Source organism: Marmota monax, unplaced genomic scaffold (assembly GCF_021218885.2).
Source record: "Marmota monax isolate L192 unplaced genomic scaffold, Marmota_monax_Labrador192_F-V1.1 WCK01_AAM20220418_F8-fsc00053, whole genome shotgun sequence".
Lineage (NCBI taxonomy): Eukaryota > Metazoa > Chordata > Mammalia > Rodentia > Sciuridae > Marmota > Marmota monax.
Window position 1 is genome coordinate 6,692,231 of NW_026693153.1, and position 16,049 is coordinate 6,708,279.

Below are 16,049 nucleotides of genomic sequence, written 5' to 3' on the forward strand. Positions count from 1 at the left end.
ATTCCATTTGGGTCTGTTTTGTAGAAAAAGAAAGTAGAGAACAGGTTCCCAGATTCCCACTTCACATTTGGACACATGTTTTTGATACAACTCCTGTGTATGGGGCTTGTGTGTTTTACTATACCTTGTTCCAGAAACAAATTAAAGCAACTTATAAAATCACATAAATTAAGACTCCAAGTAAAATAAGCAAGAAATAAGGGTGGGGATGAAAAATAGAGCCAGGAATGATGTCAGAAAATGCACATCACATGACCTATATGCTTAGTGTGGGTGGGGGACACATTGGCTGTGGTTCTTGAGCAATATACACAAAAAGTGAACCTGGTTATAATATCACAAAATAAATAGTTTCTCAGGAAAAAAAGGAGCCATAGTTGTTTTCTTTGTGTCAAAAAAAAATAATCAGAAGTTTTCTCCAGGATTTTAGTAAAGTATATGATTTCATTAATAAGCACTAACAACACTTTTACTATGCCCAAAAGGGGGGTTCATGGCTGAGCCTTACGGTGGACTTGAATATAGGTGTTTTATCAAAAGCACTATACTAAAGCAAGACCTAGTAAAATATTTTAGAGTGGGCCAAAACTACTGTCAAGAACTGGAAGGCTCTGCGATTTTACGCTATGTGCAAGCTAACATTGATAGTTCATAGATGCTGGAATGAGACGCAGGACTCCTCCGGCAAAGGCAAAGGACAATTAGGGAAATAGCAGAGGTCTGAATAGCAGTATTTCTATCAATTCTGAGTCCCAATTCCTACAGGCCAAAAGAGGTACAGGTGATATCACAAAAGAAAACTGAGCTTGGGGAACTTTGATGATGGGAAGTAATCATCCATTCTCTTTGCCTCAGAAAGAAACAATATCTTTATTATATGAGTCAACACACAAAAAATGTTCTGTCTTCCAAGGCTGCCTGCAATACAAGCATTCTTAAAAAAGATAGTCTGGACCACAGGAAATCAGTGCATCTGCTCATGAGATGGGGCCCCTTGGAGAATTGTTTTCCAACAATATTCTAGACCATACTCAAACTTTCTCTATGTCAGTCCAGAACTATCTTTTAGACTGTTTGGAGGAATTGAAGGATGTTTTTCCAGTGACACTTAAAGCATTGTTATGTTTTAGGCAGGGAGGGGATGATAAAGAGAAGAGGCATGGTTCCTGCCTTCACAAGAAACACAGTACATATTTTATGTGCTTTTCAAGCAGTTGTTCCTAAGTGTTCTTTCAACAAGATTTTTTTTTATTATAAATGTCAGTGATAAAATTCAGTAGTCTACAATCTCACAAGTATCTGGAGCTTAGCATTTTCATATTTCCAAATAAGATACTGTGGCTGAAGAGGCATTTGAACAGGATGAGGGTTGGTATTCTCTTGAGAGAACTGAGAAACCTGACAGAATGTACCAATTATTCCACAGTAGTCATCTGCAATGTACCCATGGCCAGAGGGTCAATTCTTCCTTGGGATGAGCCCAAAATCCTTCAATGATTGCATGACCAAAGCCCTGAAGTGTTTATTCCCTGTGAGGAGGGACCTACATTCTGGAGGATTTGTATCCCTCCTGCCTGGGTGGGAGATCTGACCTGACAGAAAATGTCTTGTTAATTGAGAAGGTGGGAAGTCCTGTGTGAGACGGGCTCTTTCTAAAGCCGTGATTCCTCCCGCCTTTGGAGAGTTATGATAATACTGTCAGCATTTTTACTGAATGGTCATTTGTCCTAGCAGCCAAGGTAATGCAACCACCTTTCTGACAAAATAATCAGATTGGCCTTTGTTTAATTAGCTTCCAGTCATTTCCAAACTGCAAATAATGACGGCTAATGTGCACGGGAATTGTTCTGCTAGTCACACAGAAGCTGATGGCCCAATCCCATCACCCAACCCTCACACCAGCCCCTCACACAGTTTTGAAGAACTAGCCACCTTGATAACATTTCTGCTGGTATTGTTCCCTCAGAAAACCTGTCATTTCCTGCTAACACTGTGGCTCCACTGGCTTAGCTGCAGGGTAATGGCATATAGAAGCAGAACTAGCAGGGTCAGCTGGATGACTGTCCAAACTCGGGTTTGAGGGAGCTGCCTGTTGAAGTAGAAAATCAGAGATGAAAAAGACCTGTTAAATAACCCAGTCCCTTCCGCAGCCACTGCCAGAGCATTCCAATGGTGAGAGGTTGGACCGAGCCAGCTCCAGATGACTTTAACAATGTGCCTCTCACACTTTATTTGGAAGACAAGGCGCTCTCTTCAAGTTTTCTTTTGGTGAGTTTTCTACCTATCATTTCATTTGACCAGTTATTCCAGTTCCCTCTTACTGTTTTTGGTTCAGCTATAGCAACATTGTGAAATAAGCTGTTTTCAAAAACTCAATATAAGCAATATTTAAATTATTACCCCTGTCATTCCAGCAATGTGCCTATATTTGGGGCCAAGTGCTGTAGGGGGAGAGGGCACATGCATGGACTGCAGAGGTAATTACACCCAGGCTAGAGTAGATTCTGTTTACTGGAGGGCTTTACTTTTGTCATTTATTTCTGTCACTTTCAGCAACTGCTGAGTGGCAGGTACTACTAAATACTTTCTAAAATTCCTACTAGAAAATTTATGAAGTTGGCAGAGTCATCTCTATTTTTGAATTTAAAATTTAGCAATTAGGAGTAGAAGTGCTGGGTTAAATGGCCTGCTTAAAATGCTGGCTCTGTTGCTCAGGAGCTGTGAACTTGGGCCTTCTATTGCACCTCTATGTACACTTTTTCTACCTGTTAAGTGGGAGGAATGACAGTGCTTTCTTCATTGGTCATTTTGAGGAATAAATATGTTCATATGTATAAACTGACCAGACCCATGCCTGCAAAAGAACAAGCACTGAAATGTAATTGGTATCAAGGAAGTTTGTTCGGAGGCACCTTGCTAGTAAGTAGGGTAAAATCTTCTGTTCCAAAGTCTGTCTAAATTATTAATCATTGGAGTACACTCGCTTGATCAGGACACTTAACCTCTCTGGGCCTCTGTTTTTCTCACTGATAAATGGGGAAAACACCATAGTGCCTGCACCAAATCAGTCCTATTGCAGAGCCCAGCTCAGAGTGGGACTCGATTATTAATAGTGCTGTCTCTATATCCTACTTGTAGAATGTCTGTCTGTATGTGTATGTATGTGTGTGTGTGTGTGTGTGTGTGTATATATATATATATATATATATATATATGATTATTCCACATTTATGTTATATACTATGTATAGCTAATAGCCCAGGTATTACTCTTAAATGTTTCTCCTAATACTGGAAATACAGGATAGTTTAAAGTATATTTTATGAATTTACTCCCATTTCAAAGAATAGATTTGGTTTACTGGATAACCGAAAACAGTTTCCTCCCTAACTAACAAGGTTTCATTTTACATTTTTAATGTTCTGATGGTCTTAAGTGTGTCTCTTTCAGATTCTTTAAAATAGTCTATGGAATGTTTTTAAAATTGCCCAAATTCTTTTTCTTTTACAAATGTAGATTGGCCATAATTTCAATCTTTATGTTACAGAGGGAAGAGAAGAGACAGTTAGAATTTCACAGAGGGAAATATGATGATTTGTTTTTGCTGTTGTGCCTTTTTTTTTTTTTTTTTGGTGTGTGTGGGAAAGGGTGTGATGTCATCTTGTCTCCACCCCCTGTGAGTAAGCCCACAGCACAGCTAAGTGCAGCCGCCCGCCTCTGTCACTGGGAGACCATCCACTTAAATGCAGCTCCAGGGTTGCGAGGCACCCACCAGCATCACTCCCCGGGCGAGGTGGCAAATGCAACATGCTCTCCAGCTTGGGGTGTCTACTTCTCTGTGGAAGTATTGCACTTGCCCTGGGAAATGCACAGAAATTGCCAAAAGGCAAGTAGCTCTGATGTTTTATGTTTTAAAAATATTTTTAAGAGATACTTGTTTTTAAACTGTTAATATTAAATATGATCTGCTTTATCATATGGGGGAATAGATTTATGCTGCAGAAAGTCAAAGTTCAAATGTGTGAAGGGTTTGCTTAAACTATTACTCCACACTCCCCATTATTTACTTTTCAATTGCAGCTCTTTATGGCAAAAATGAAAACCAACTTCTTGGTTGGGTATGTTCAAGGGAACTGGAATGGTATAGTTTCAAGTTACAGTATTTGTATATTGAATCATGTTATGTAAAGGGTTATTATAATTTGTCAGTTATTTGCTGTTTTTATCACTCAGAGACTAAACCAGCACAAGTTTAAAATTTAAAAGAAGCTAATTCTGAAATCTGGAATCTTTGGCACAAATCTCAAGCATACCTGTTAACCAGGAGGTTGAGGGAGTCAAGGCAGGTCTGACCAAAGTATGGTCACGCGCTAAGTGGTAGACACTTCTCTCCAGTGGAGTTTGGAAGAGGGTTTGATGTGTTGGACAGGACACTCCCCCTTTCTCCTGCCTAAACTGCTCTTATTTTAGTGTTGGTATTTTGTTTACAAATGCCATTAGAAGAAAATTAAGTTCTCTAAATTTAGACCTCAAAAATGCTTTAAGCCCATCGGCACTAAAACAAGAGGCTCCTTCCTCTCCTGTCTTTGTACAGAAATCTTGTGTGTACTTTCGTTCCTTTGCAGAGGTACTTTTGGAAGCCAGCTTTAGGTCTGTGAAGGCTTTTATGGCTGAAGACTGCTGTAGTCAGCAGGATTATGAAAAACAGGCTGGAATTTACCGTACAGTTATGATGGAAAATATTGGAGGTAACCCAGAGCCACAGGCTTGTCAAAAACCTGGCGTGCATAATAGAGTCAAGAAAAGTTGTTAGTGTCAGAATATTCAGAAGATCTTGCCTGGGTCCTTTCCTGGAGGGCTCACTCCAGGCTCATCTTCTCACAAGCAAAAGCTGCTCTTCTTTCACTGGGTAAAGTGAAACTTGAATCCGGAATGTGAAGGCTGAAGCACTTGGCCGGTTGGTATTTCACATGATGACGTGAAAAGCAATAAAAAGGCGAAGTAAAACTTCTCAACTTTGATCAAATAATTATGCAAAGAAAAAAGAAAAGCAAACACTATCAGATCTTTTTCTTATACCAAGAATTTTGTTTCTTGGTCATAGCAAACTGTGATTGAAATAAGTCATGAGCTACCAGCATTTAGAATTGACCCTTCATAGTGATAAAACATTTAACAATAACATATCATTTGAGAGGAGTCTGGGGTTTTTCTCCATCTCAATACCTATAGATGGTTTTATTTTATTGTCTGTTCACCAAGTAGAGATGATAGCCAAAATTTGGTTTATTGCAAACTTCTGCAAATTCCAAGTGCTTTAATTATTTTGCATTCACTAAAAGCAGATCTCTTAATACAGTTTGCCTTTATTTTCAATGGTAAAGGAAAAAAAGAACCATCGTTGTAAAAAATAATCATGAAATATTTGTCTATTTAATTGAGTTTTAATCTGAAGTGTTTTCATCCAGGTTCTTTTGTAAATTAAAAAAAAATCTGTTATAAAATAAATGCCATGCCTCACTGTTTTTAGTGCTATTTCAAATCATGGAAGCTACTGAGGGACTTTTAGCTGAAGTCACCTTTCCCAAACTGTGTTCCAGGAATAGGTGTTCTGTCCTATGATGGGGGGGGGGGGGCTATGTGTGACAGTGGGCAGGCAGCTGTTTTTTGTCAATAACTTGGGGAACCTTTGATGCTTTGTCCATATAGGTTGGGTATTCACAATAGATGTTAGCATTTTACAATTTTTAACCCATTGTTTCTCAAATTCATTTAACTTAAAACCTGTTTTTTTTTTTTTTCCCAGTATGATGGTAATAATATCTTGCCAGGGGTTTGTCTGTTCCAGAACATATTTGGAGAAATGCTGGGCTATAATAGGATTTAAAAAATGAGAAGGGAAAAAAAGGTTTTTCTTTTTTTTCTACCTAATTTAGAGTTAGTTAAGGACCATGTGTTATTTAAGATTCTCATTTTTCATAAAACAGACCATATTAACAGATTTATAAAACAAGTGAATTTAACTACACAAACAAGTCTATTATCCTCATTTTACTCATTTTGCCACAGACTGATAAAAACTTCATTACAGGCCAATATTTGGAAATCACTGGCTCAGCTTGACGTTTATTTTCTAAATGAAGGCATCCAAAGAATAGAGAAGTTGAGTGATTTTTCCCATGTTAATGGCAGAGCCAGGAGTGGATACTGGGTTTCTGATTAAAAATCCACTTTCTACCCTATTTCCCACTTGGTAAGCAGGGTCCCTCACCCAAATCTTAGGCATCATACCCTATAGCATATGTGAGAATGCTATCCTTCTTGTGAATAAAATTGATTCTCATACAATGTTTAAAGTTCATCTTAAATTTCACATTTTCCTAAGACAAAGTTACATTTGATACAAACATTTTATATATATATATATATATATATATATATATATATATATATACACACACACACACACATACATACGTACACACACATATGTGTATATATATATATTTACATATATATGTATTGTTTAATTATTTGTAAGAAATCATCTGTTACATGTCATGTGCCTATATGCTAATGACTATATTCTTTGGCAAGTTACTTTGCTAAGCCTCAGTTTTCTCATCTGTAAAATGGGCAAAATGGTACCTATCTCATAGTATTTTAGGATTAAATGAGTTAAGAGATGCATAGATTTTAGTAAAGGGTCTTATACATAACTGGCCTCCAATAAATTCTTATTCCTAGTATAAAGGTGGCTCTATATTGAGTGCACACTGAATAATATATGATCTTTTGTTGAAACTGTAAGATAAATCTCTGAGATGGCTTGGTGGTGTGTCATTGGTGGACAGGTGGGGTGAGATAGTGACCTACTGTTTTGTGTGACCACTGGGCAAATCATCTGCCCCCTTCCAGTCTGACTGTGCTCCTTGCATGTGGGCAGACACTCTCCAGGAAAAGCTGCACCTTTGCCTTAGGATCAGGGTTTCAGTAGAGAAAGAGATGGGAAAGGCTGCATGGCTTCTCCAGGTGAGAACCACTTGAACTCCAGGTGAGAACCACTTGAACTTTCAGGAGGACAATTGGACTCTAACACATAGGCCCCTGAGATGAATCACGTTGTTTTGTACCTTAGGAAGCCCCTGTGCTCCAGCAACCTTCATAACCTTTATTCTTGCACCATAGAAGCTTCTTCTCCCCATCACACATATGAAAACAAAACCACACAGAATAAAGGGAGCCAACAAAATCTTATAATTGGACATCAGAGGCTTGACACACCTGCTAAAACTCCTGTGTATGGAGAATTGTATTCAGCCTGAAGGCAAAGGATACTGTTATTAGGCAAGTCTATCATACCTCCCTTTAAGGCACGTGTGAGGAAACCCACAGAGGAGCATCGAGTAGCAAGTATAGTCACATGGTCAGGGGGCCTGGGGATCTTGGGTGTGATTCTTGTCATGTGGCAAAGGGAATAGGTAGCTCGCTCTTTGTCTGAGGTTTTACCTGAAAAGGTAGACGTCTCTTAGTTCAGGTATTAAAAAACACAGGAACAGATGATATAACAGTGACCATCATCATGGCTATTAGCTACTACTGCTATTGTTTTCATTCTCATAGATGACATTTTTTAATGTGTACTACATGTGGTACACATTATATATATTATTTTTCTGAAGAAAAGTAAATAATAGGTATTAATAAATAATAATTATTTATTATTATTTCCCTGTCCTAAGATGGAAGAGATCTGATGGTTCCCCTTAATTATTATTTATTAATAAATAATAAATATTTCTGTTTGGCTAGCAAAGGAGAAACATAGGGGATTCCTGTCTCAAAGGCTGTGATTCTGCCTATCATCAGGAACAGGGGGCTTTTAAAGAGGTGATTTAAAGGCTACATTCCACATGTTCACTAGTCAATTTGGGAGACAGTCATTTCTGAGCTCTTCTGATACCATCCCCAAATTCTGGATTACTTTGTTTCTATGGTGGGTTTGTACTCAAGGACAGATAAATCTGCCTAATATGGGGGAAGAGAGGTAATCCTGTTTCCCATGAGATTAGGGAGTAGGAGAGTTTAAGGAGGAGGAGGGAGAGAGGAAGAGAAAGAAATGTGTCCATTTTAAAAATAGGTTGCAGTGGCAGAGCAGCAAGGGCTATATTTAAAGCATAAAGTGGACCACTGTTATATTTCCCCACTGTCAATTTCCAAGTTCCACTTCTGTGGAAAAATGGGTGATGACATCTCCAAACTGCTTCCTGTTGAAAGGGGATGAAGTTGGGGGAAAGTAACCCAAAGTCCTTGGTCTCTATCAGGTGGGGTGTGGACAGTTAAGGGTATTTAGTATCAGAGCAGTCCAGAGGTCCACAGTAGCAGATGGCAGGTGACTGGACAAGGCATCCATAAGGCAGGGATCATGCTAAGATGATAGAGCTGCATATTTTTAATGAGCTAATTAAATTGTCTAAATCCCCCTGCAAAGTGGGTATCCTATTGCTTGCATTTTGTAAAGCATCAGATTATGCCTCCGCGTGTTTAAATAACTTTGCCCTAGCCACATAGCCAGCATGGCCAAGATATTTCCCTTGATTTTGATGAAATATCAGCTCTGTAATCTATGTAAAGATACACTAGTTATAAATTCTACCCCATGTTTATGGAGAGCACTGAGACTGGGGAGACAAAACTTGACACCTGTCTTCAGGCAACTGGTGTTAGTGGAGGAGATGGGGTAGAAAGGGATAACTCCAATAAAGTGGCATCCTTCTCCAATTTGGGTGAAGCACAGTGAATTTTGAGACTAGCCAAAAGGACCAAATCCAGACTGGAGGTGTCAAATATTATAAAAGGCACTCAAGTAGAAATGTGAAGGACAAATGCATTTGAGGGCAAGAAGAAGGATGGCTGAAAAGTGAGGGGCCTTCCCAACAGAGATGACTGCTGGGCTCAAACTCAGCAATTACTAAAGTATTGAGAGGGTAAACGAAGACTAAGAGATCCACAGGATGCAATCGACTATGCCTTTCTTGTCTCTGTTCTGAGTCCTTATGATTTATTACAAAGAGGACTTAGAACGTTATCTTTGGAGAGGCAGGCTTTTCTTGTTCTGTAAACTTTCCAGCCACTCATCTCAGTACTGGCCTTCTCAATCTTAACTTTGACAAAACCAAAATGTGTCACTCTAACAGCACATTCCATGTCTCCAAAGGGTGGTTGATACTTGTGAGGGTTTAGGGACCATCAGATCTCTTCCATCTTAGGGCAGAGAAGTTGGGAGGTTGATATGGGGACTGCAAAGTCTAGTGGAGGGAGTTCTGATTTTATTTGAATGTTTGTGTATTGCTAGGACTGTATTAAAGAGTACATTAGAAGGAATAGCCCCGCTGCTAAAAGAAAAAAGTTGGGAAACCATAGAACTATTTTAGTATTTTTTAAAGCTCTAAAGTTTCTTGGCAGATTTATTGCTATGTTTGTTTATTTGACCACTGATTATTGAACATCTACTAGGCAAAACTGAATGAGATTCAGCTGTGTTATAAAAGAACTTTAAATTAGGAATGTAAAAAAAAAAAAAAAAAAAAAACAACTCAAGGTTTAAAAATAAAATTCCCCTAGATTAATGATATACATCATTCGTTTAGTTTCATACACTGTTCAGTTGGACAATGAGATACAAAATCTTAAGGAATTTTAGCTTCTCTTGATTCAAGTTAATGAGACAGAGCTGGCCACTTGAGAATAGAATTCATCAGTACTATATTGTCGCAAAGAAGATTAAAATGTTTAGGTAGGTTCATGCGAGTTGATGAAGGGTTTTGCTAAGATGAAAGTGAGACCTTGAGTGAAGGGACAACCATTCTTGAGATACAACCATCCATTCTATCTGGGTCACCATCCTCAGAAAGAATTCCCTCTTAAGTATTCCCTGACTGACATTTGTAAAGGTAGGCGTAAAAGAGGTGAATTTAATAAAAGTTATGTAAAAACAAACATAAAAATAAAAGTTAAAAATCTAATGTGATCAATTGCTAGAACAATAAAATAAAAACAAATCTGTTAAAAAATGACCAAAAGTGTAAACAAAACAAAACTAAAAACTGGGTGTGGTGGTACATGCCTGTAATCTCAGCTCCTTGGGAGGTTGAGGCAGGATGACTGCAAGTTCAAGGCATCCTGGGTAACTTAGTGAGACCTTGTCTCAAGATAAAATAATGTAAAATTAAAAGTCTATAGATGTAGCTCAGTGGTAGAGGAATTGTCTAGTACGTGTGAAGAGCCCCTGTGCTCCAGCAACCGTCATAACCTTTATTCTTGTACCATATAAGTTTCTTCTCCCCATCACACATGAAAACAAAACCACACAGGAGTAAAGGGAGCCAACAAAATCTTATAATTGGACATCAGAGGCTTGACACACCTGCTAAAACTCCTGTGTATGGAGGGTTGTATTCAGCCTGAAGGCAAAGGATACTGTTATTAGGCAAGTCTATCATACCTCCCTTTAAGGTATGTGTGAAGAGCTGGGTTTAATCCCCAGTACCCCCGCCCCACACACAGTAAATATAAATAGTATCAGCTAAAAAAAAAGTTCTAAAAACAAATGGAAAAACAATGCATTAAATACATACATTTCATTAAATATAACCAAATTACCATATACCAGGTTAGGTGTTTAAGGCTGTGCTTACGTAAATGATCTCTTTTTATCCTCACACTTGTGAAAAGTATATTGTTAGTATCTTAAAGAATATGGTGATTATATTTTTGCATAACAAATTTCCATAAAAGCAGCTTAAAATAATGCATTCATTGTTTCAAACTTGCTGTGGGGTAGGAGTCAGCCTGGCTCAGCTGGGTCTTTCATGAGGCTTCCATGAAGGTTCTAGGGCTGAGTCTCATCTGAAGGCCTGGCTGGGGAAGGATTCCCTGACAAGCTAATGTGGTCAAAGAATTCATTTCCTGAAGGGTCGTTGGTCTGAGGGCCTCATTTAATCACTGGCCTTCATTGGCCAGCGGTCATCTCAGTTCTTTTTCAGATGGGCCTTTCTACTATGGCTACTTGCCCAGAAGAGTCTGCAGGTAGACTTATGTAGCCTAATTGCAGAAGTGAAGGCCCCTCTCTTTTGCCATATCTTGTTGGTGAGAAGAAAGTGAGAGGTAATTATATTCTTAGATTATCTCAGAGTCTACCTGCCACAAAATGTTCAATGGTAGCTTGAAGTCACTAAGTGATATAGCAGAACCATGGACACAGGAAATCTGACTCCAGAGGACACACTGGTTTGAGCATAATTACTCAGTCCATCAACTTCCCACAGAATTCAGCCACTACTGGCAGATGCTCAGTAGGCAAACTGCTTATTTGTGTCCCTCCATAGTTGGAGTTGATTCTAGGTAAGTATGTTAAGAATGCAAAGGCATCCAATATGAATCTTCTCCGTATGCAACAGGCTGATTGGCACCTAGATTCCTTTGTTGATACAGAAACCTTTAATTCTGTTACTTAGGGCTGGATAATCATACTAGCAAACACTAAGCCTACCTGTGTAGGTTAGAAATAGCTGTAGGCTTTAAACTAAAAACTACTCTGGAAGTTCGTTTTGATAGTTATCAGGCATTCCTGCCTAAGAATCTCTTTTGTAGCCTCCAGTTTACTTATTCTTGGAAGTTACATTTAACCATTATTATTATTTAAAATGCCCAGGAATAGCTGTGTTTTGGTTTTAACTGTCTTTGCTAAGTGTTTAAGATGAAGTAGTCAAACTGACTTTTGTTTCTATCTATCGTTAACAGTCAGCTGAGTTTCTCTGTAGTTCATCAAGTATGGTTAATCCATATAGGGGGCCACACAAACCAAATTCCCTCAAAATAGAGGAATTGCTTTCATTGATGCCACCATCTCTCAAAGGAAAAAACATAATCAAAAATGATTTTTAAAAATCTGAAAAAATATTAAGCAGTTAATATGTATGAACTTGGTCATGCAGTCCCAGTGAAAATGTGCTTCAGAAACATTAGTAGAGTGGCTTTTAAAGTAAATGGAGGAATTATAATGAGGGTAAATTTGTGGTTGGGGATAGAAGGTATACTTTTGTTACTAGATGTGATGGCGGCAACTCAGAAAATTTTCTCTCAGATGCTATTTCATGTTAATAAAACAGCAGTTCTTCCACGTGCTCTCAGGAAACAGAACAAAATTTAGGTAGTACAAAGAAATATTCTCAGCATGACACTCAGAATCTTGTAGAATGTTTAATAATACGTGAGCACCCTGTGGGTCTTTTATTTAGCCCATAGTCTCTTCTTGTGTTGGAAAGATTTTAAAGGTTTTAGGAGGCACATGGTAGGGAAGGTTGGCTTGGGGGTCTCTGGGAAAGTTCTGTAGGTAGCAAGACTGAATCAGGATTTAGTTCACTGCTCATAATATTTACCTGTGTTTCCCACTGAAAACCTTCCATGGTGAGATAGTTACGGTATGTAATAGATTTTTCTGACCCAACAGAACCCTGATTTATATTCCCTGGGATTTTGCTGGAAATTTGGGATCCTCAGAGTTAGTCTGAGGTTTGAAGCCATCTTAGAACACAAGCTATAAAGTCAGCTAATGTTCCTCTCACCAGAATTCTGGAAAAAAAAAAAAAAAGAGGTAGAAGATTTGGTTCTTCCATAGATAGTTTGTTACCATTCTCTAGTCAAGGATTATGCATCTAATGCCCGTCCATTAGAAACCCAGACCAAACTCACCCACATCAAGCACCTTCTGATCAGATTAGAAATTACTTGTAGAGAGCAGCTTTGCCCACTTCAAACCTTACCTTACCTTTTCTTCTTTTAACATAAGGTCACCAGTATTTGTAACATCCATCACAACAGTTCTAATCCTGGCTGCACATGAGGATAACTGAGTTTTCAAAATTATCAGTAATGCTCTACTACCCCTGCCTCATCACAATTCCATTAGTCCAGGGTAAGAGATTTTTAAAATATTTCTCTGGTAATTCCAATATGGCCAGAGCTATAGAATAACTAATCAACATTTTTTGAAAATGTGCATGTATAAATACTTGATAAATGCTCCTGGAAGAACATAGAGTAAAATTTAAAAGTTGCAAGTAAATTATTTTGCTATTTGAATTTTACTTTCTATCTAAAAGTTATTATTGTTGTTATTTTTTGCCTGATTCCAGGCTTTTAAAACACTATTTGGAATAATTTTTCGGGCTTCCTTCTCAAAGTACAATACAAAAACGCTTAAGATTAAGATTAACATTTGTTTTTAGTATTAGGACATAAGTGATATTCTCTAATTTTATAAAATCTCAGAAGCTAGATCTGAGAAGCTGTGACTGATTTCCTTTATCGGGACTGAACTTACATTTATTTTTGTCATCCAAGTAATATTTTTTTAAAATTTATTTATTTATTTATTTATTTTTTTTAATTTTTTATTGTTGGCTGTTCAAAACATTACATAGTTCTTGATATATCATATTTCACAATTTGATTCAAGTGGGTTATGAGCTCCCATTTTTACCCCATATACAGATTGCAGAATCACATCAGTTACACATCCATTGATTTACATATTGCCATACTAGTGTCTGTTGTATTCTGCTGCCTTTCCTATCCTCTACTATCCCCCCTCCCCTCCCCTCCCCTCCCCTCCCCTCCTCCTCCCCTCCTCTCTCTCTCTGCTCCCTCTACTGACATTCGTTTGTCCCCCTTATATTATTTTTCCCCTTCCCCTCACTTCCTCTTGTATGTACTTTTCTATAACTCTGAGGGTCTCCTTCCATTTCCATGCATTTTCCCTTCTCTCTCCCTTTCCCTCCCACCTCTCATCCCCGTTTAATGTTAATCTTCTTCTCATGCTCTTCGACCCTACTCTGTTCTTAGTTACTCTCCTTATATCAAAGAAGACATTTGGCATTTGTTTTTTAGGGATTGGCTAGCTTCACTTAGCATAATCTGCTCTAATGCCATCCATTTCCCTGTAAATTCTATGATTTTGTCATTTTTTAATGCAGAGTAATACTCCATTGTGTATAAATGCCACATTTTTTTATCCATTCGTCTATTGAAGGGCATCTAGGTTGGTTCCACAGTCTTGCTATTGTGAACTGTGCTGCTATGAACATCGATGTAGCAGTGTCCCTGTAGCATGCTCTTTTTAGGTCTTTAGGGAATAGACCAAGAAGGGGAATAGCTGGGTCAAATGGTGGATCCATTCCCAGCTTTCCAAGAAATCTCCATACTGCTTTCCAAATTGGCTGCACCAATCTGCAGTCCCACCAGCAATGTACAAGTGTACCCTTTTCCCCACATCCTCGCCAGCACTTGTTGTTTGACTTCATAATGGCTGCCAATCTTACTGGAGTGAGATGGTATCTTAGGGTGGTTTTGATTTGCATTTCTCTGACAGCTAGAGATGTTGAGCATTCTTTCATGTACTTGTTGATTGACTGTATGTCCTCTGAGAAGTGTCTGTTCAGGTCCTTGGCCCATTTGTTGATTGGGTTGTTTGTTCTCTTATTGTCTAATTTTTTGAGTTCTTTGTATACTCTGGATATTAGGGTTCTATCTGAAGTGTGAGGAGTAAAGATTTGTTCCCAGGATGTAGGCTCCCTATTTACCTCTCTTATTGTATCTTTTGCTGAGAAAAAACTTTTTAGTTTGAGTAAGTCCCATTTGTTGATTCTAGTTATTAACTTTTGTGCTATGGGTGTCCTATTGAGGAATTTGGAGCCCGACCCCACTGACTGTAGATCGTAGCCAACTTTTTCTTCTATCAGACGGCGTGTCTCTGATTTGATATCAAGCTCCTTGATCCATTTTGAATTCACTTTTGTGCATGGCGAGAGAAAGGGATTCAGTTTCATTTTGTTGCATATGGATTTCCAGTTTTCCCAGCACCATTTGTTGAAGATGCTATCCTTCCTCCATTGCATGCTTTTAGCCCCTTTATCAAATATAAGGTAGTTGTAGTTTTGTGGATTGGTTTCTGTGTCCTCTATTCTGTACCATTGGTCCACCCGCCTGTTTTGGTACCAGTACCATGCTGTTTTTGTTACTATTGCTCTGTAGTATAGTTTGAAGTCTGGTATCGCTATACCGCCTGATTCACGCTTCCTGCTTAGCATTGTTTTTGCTATTCTGGGTCTTTTGTTTTTCCATATGAATTTCATGATTGCTTTCTCTATTTCTACAAGAAATGCCGTTGGGATTTTGATTGGCATTGCATTAAACCTATAGAGAACTATTGGTAATATCGCCATTTTGATGATGTTAGTTCTGCCTATCCATGAACAGGGTATATTTTTCCATCTTCTAAGATCTTCTTCTATTTCTCTCTTTAGGGTTCTGTAGTTTTCATTGTATAAGTCTTTCACCTCTTTTGTTAGGTTGATTCCCAAGTATTTTATTTTTTTTGAAGATATTGTGAATGGAGTGGTTGTCCTCATTTCCATTTCAGAGGATTTGTCGCTGATATACAGGAATGCCTTTGATTTATGCGTGTTGATTTTATATCCTGCCACTTTGCTGAATTCATTTATTAGCTCTAATAGTTTCTTTGTAGAGCCTTTTGGGTCTGCTAGGTATAGAATCATGTCATCTGCAAATAGTGATCATTTAAGTTCTTCTTTTCCTATTTTGATGCCTTTAATTTCTTTCGTCTGTCTAATTGCTCTGGCCAGTGTTTCGAGAACTGTGTTGAACAGAAGTGGTGAGAGAGGGCATCCCTGTCTTGTTCCAGATTTTAGAGGGAATGCCTTCAATTTTTCTCCATTCAGAATGATGCTAGCCTGAGGCTTAGCATAGATTGCTTTTACAATATTGAGGTATGTTCCTGTTATCCCTAGTTTTTCTAGAGTTTTGAACATAAAGGGATGCTGTACTTTGTCGAATGCTTTTTCCGCATCTATCGAGATGATCATATGGTTCTTATTTTTAAGTCTATTGATGTGGTGAATAACATTTATTGATTTCCGTATATTGAACCAGCCTTGCATCCCAGGGATGAATCCTACTTGATCATGGTG

General features: G+C 38.2%; 1 protein-coding gene across 21 annotated transcripts in view; it reads left to right on the forward strand.

Annotated features, from left to right (window-relative positions):
• Nucleotides 1–3,692: 3,692 nt before the first annotated feature.
• Nucleotides 3,693–16,049, forward strand: part of Abi3bp (ABI family member 3 binding protein) — a 247,636-nt gene continuing 235,279 nt past the window's right edge. For 15 of the 21 annotated variants that reach the window (XM_046455247.2, XM_046455248.2, XM_046455254.2 and 12 more), the window contains exon 1: nucleotides 3,694–3,886. In XM_046455247.2, the coding sequence (XP_046311203.1) occupies nucleotides 3,808–3,886 (79 nt within the window). In that variant the 5' untranslated portion in view covers nucleotides 3,694–3,807. Of the gene's footprint in view, nucleotides 3,887–16,049 lie in introns of all 21 variants that reach the window. The other 6 variants (XM_046455260.1, XM_046455262.1, XM_046455261.1 and 3 more) reach the window with 2 other exon arrangements.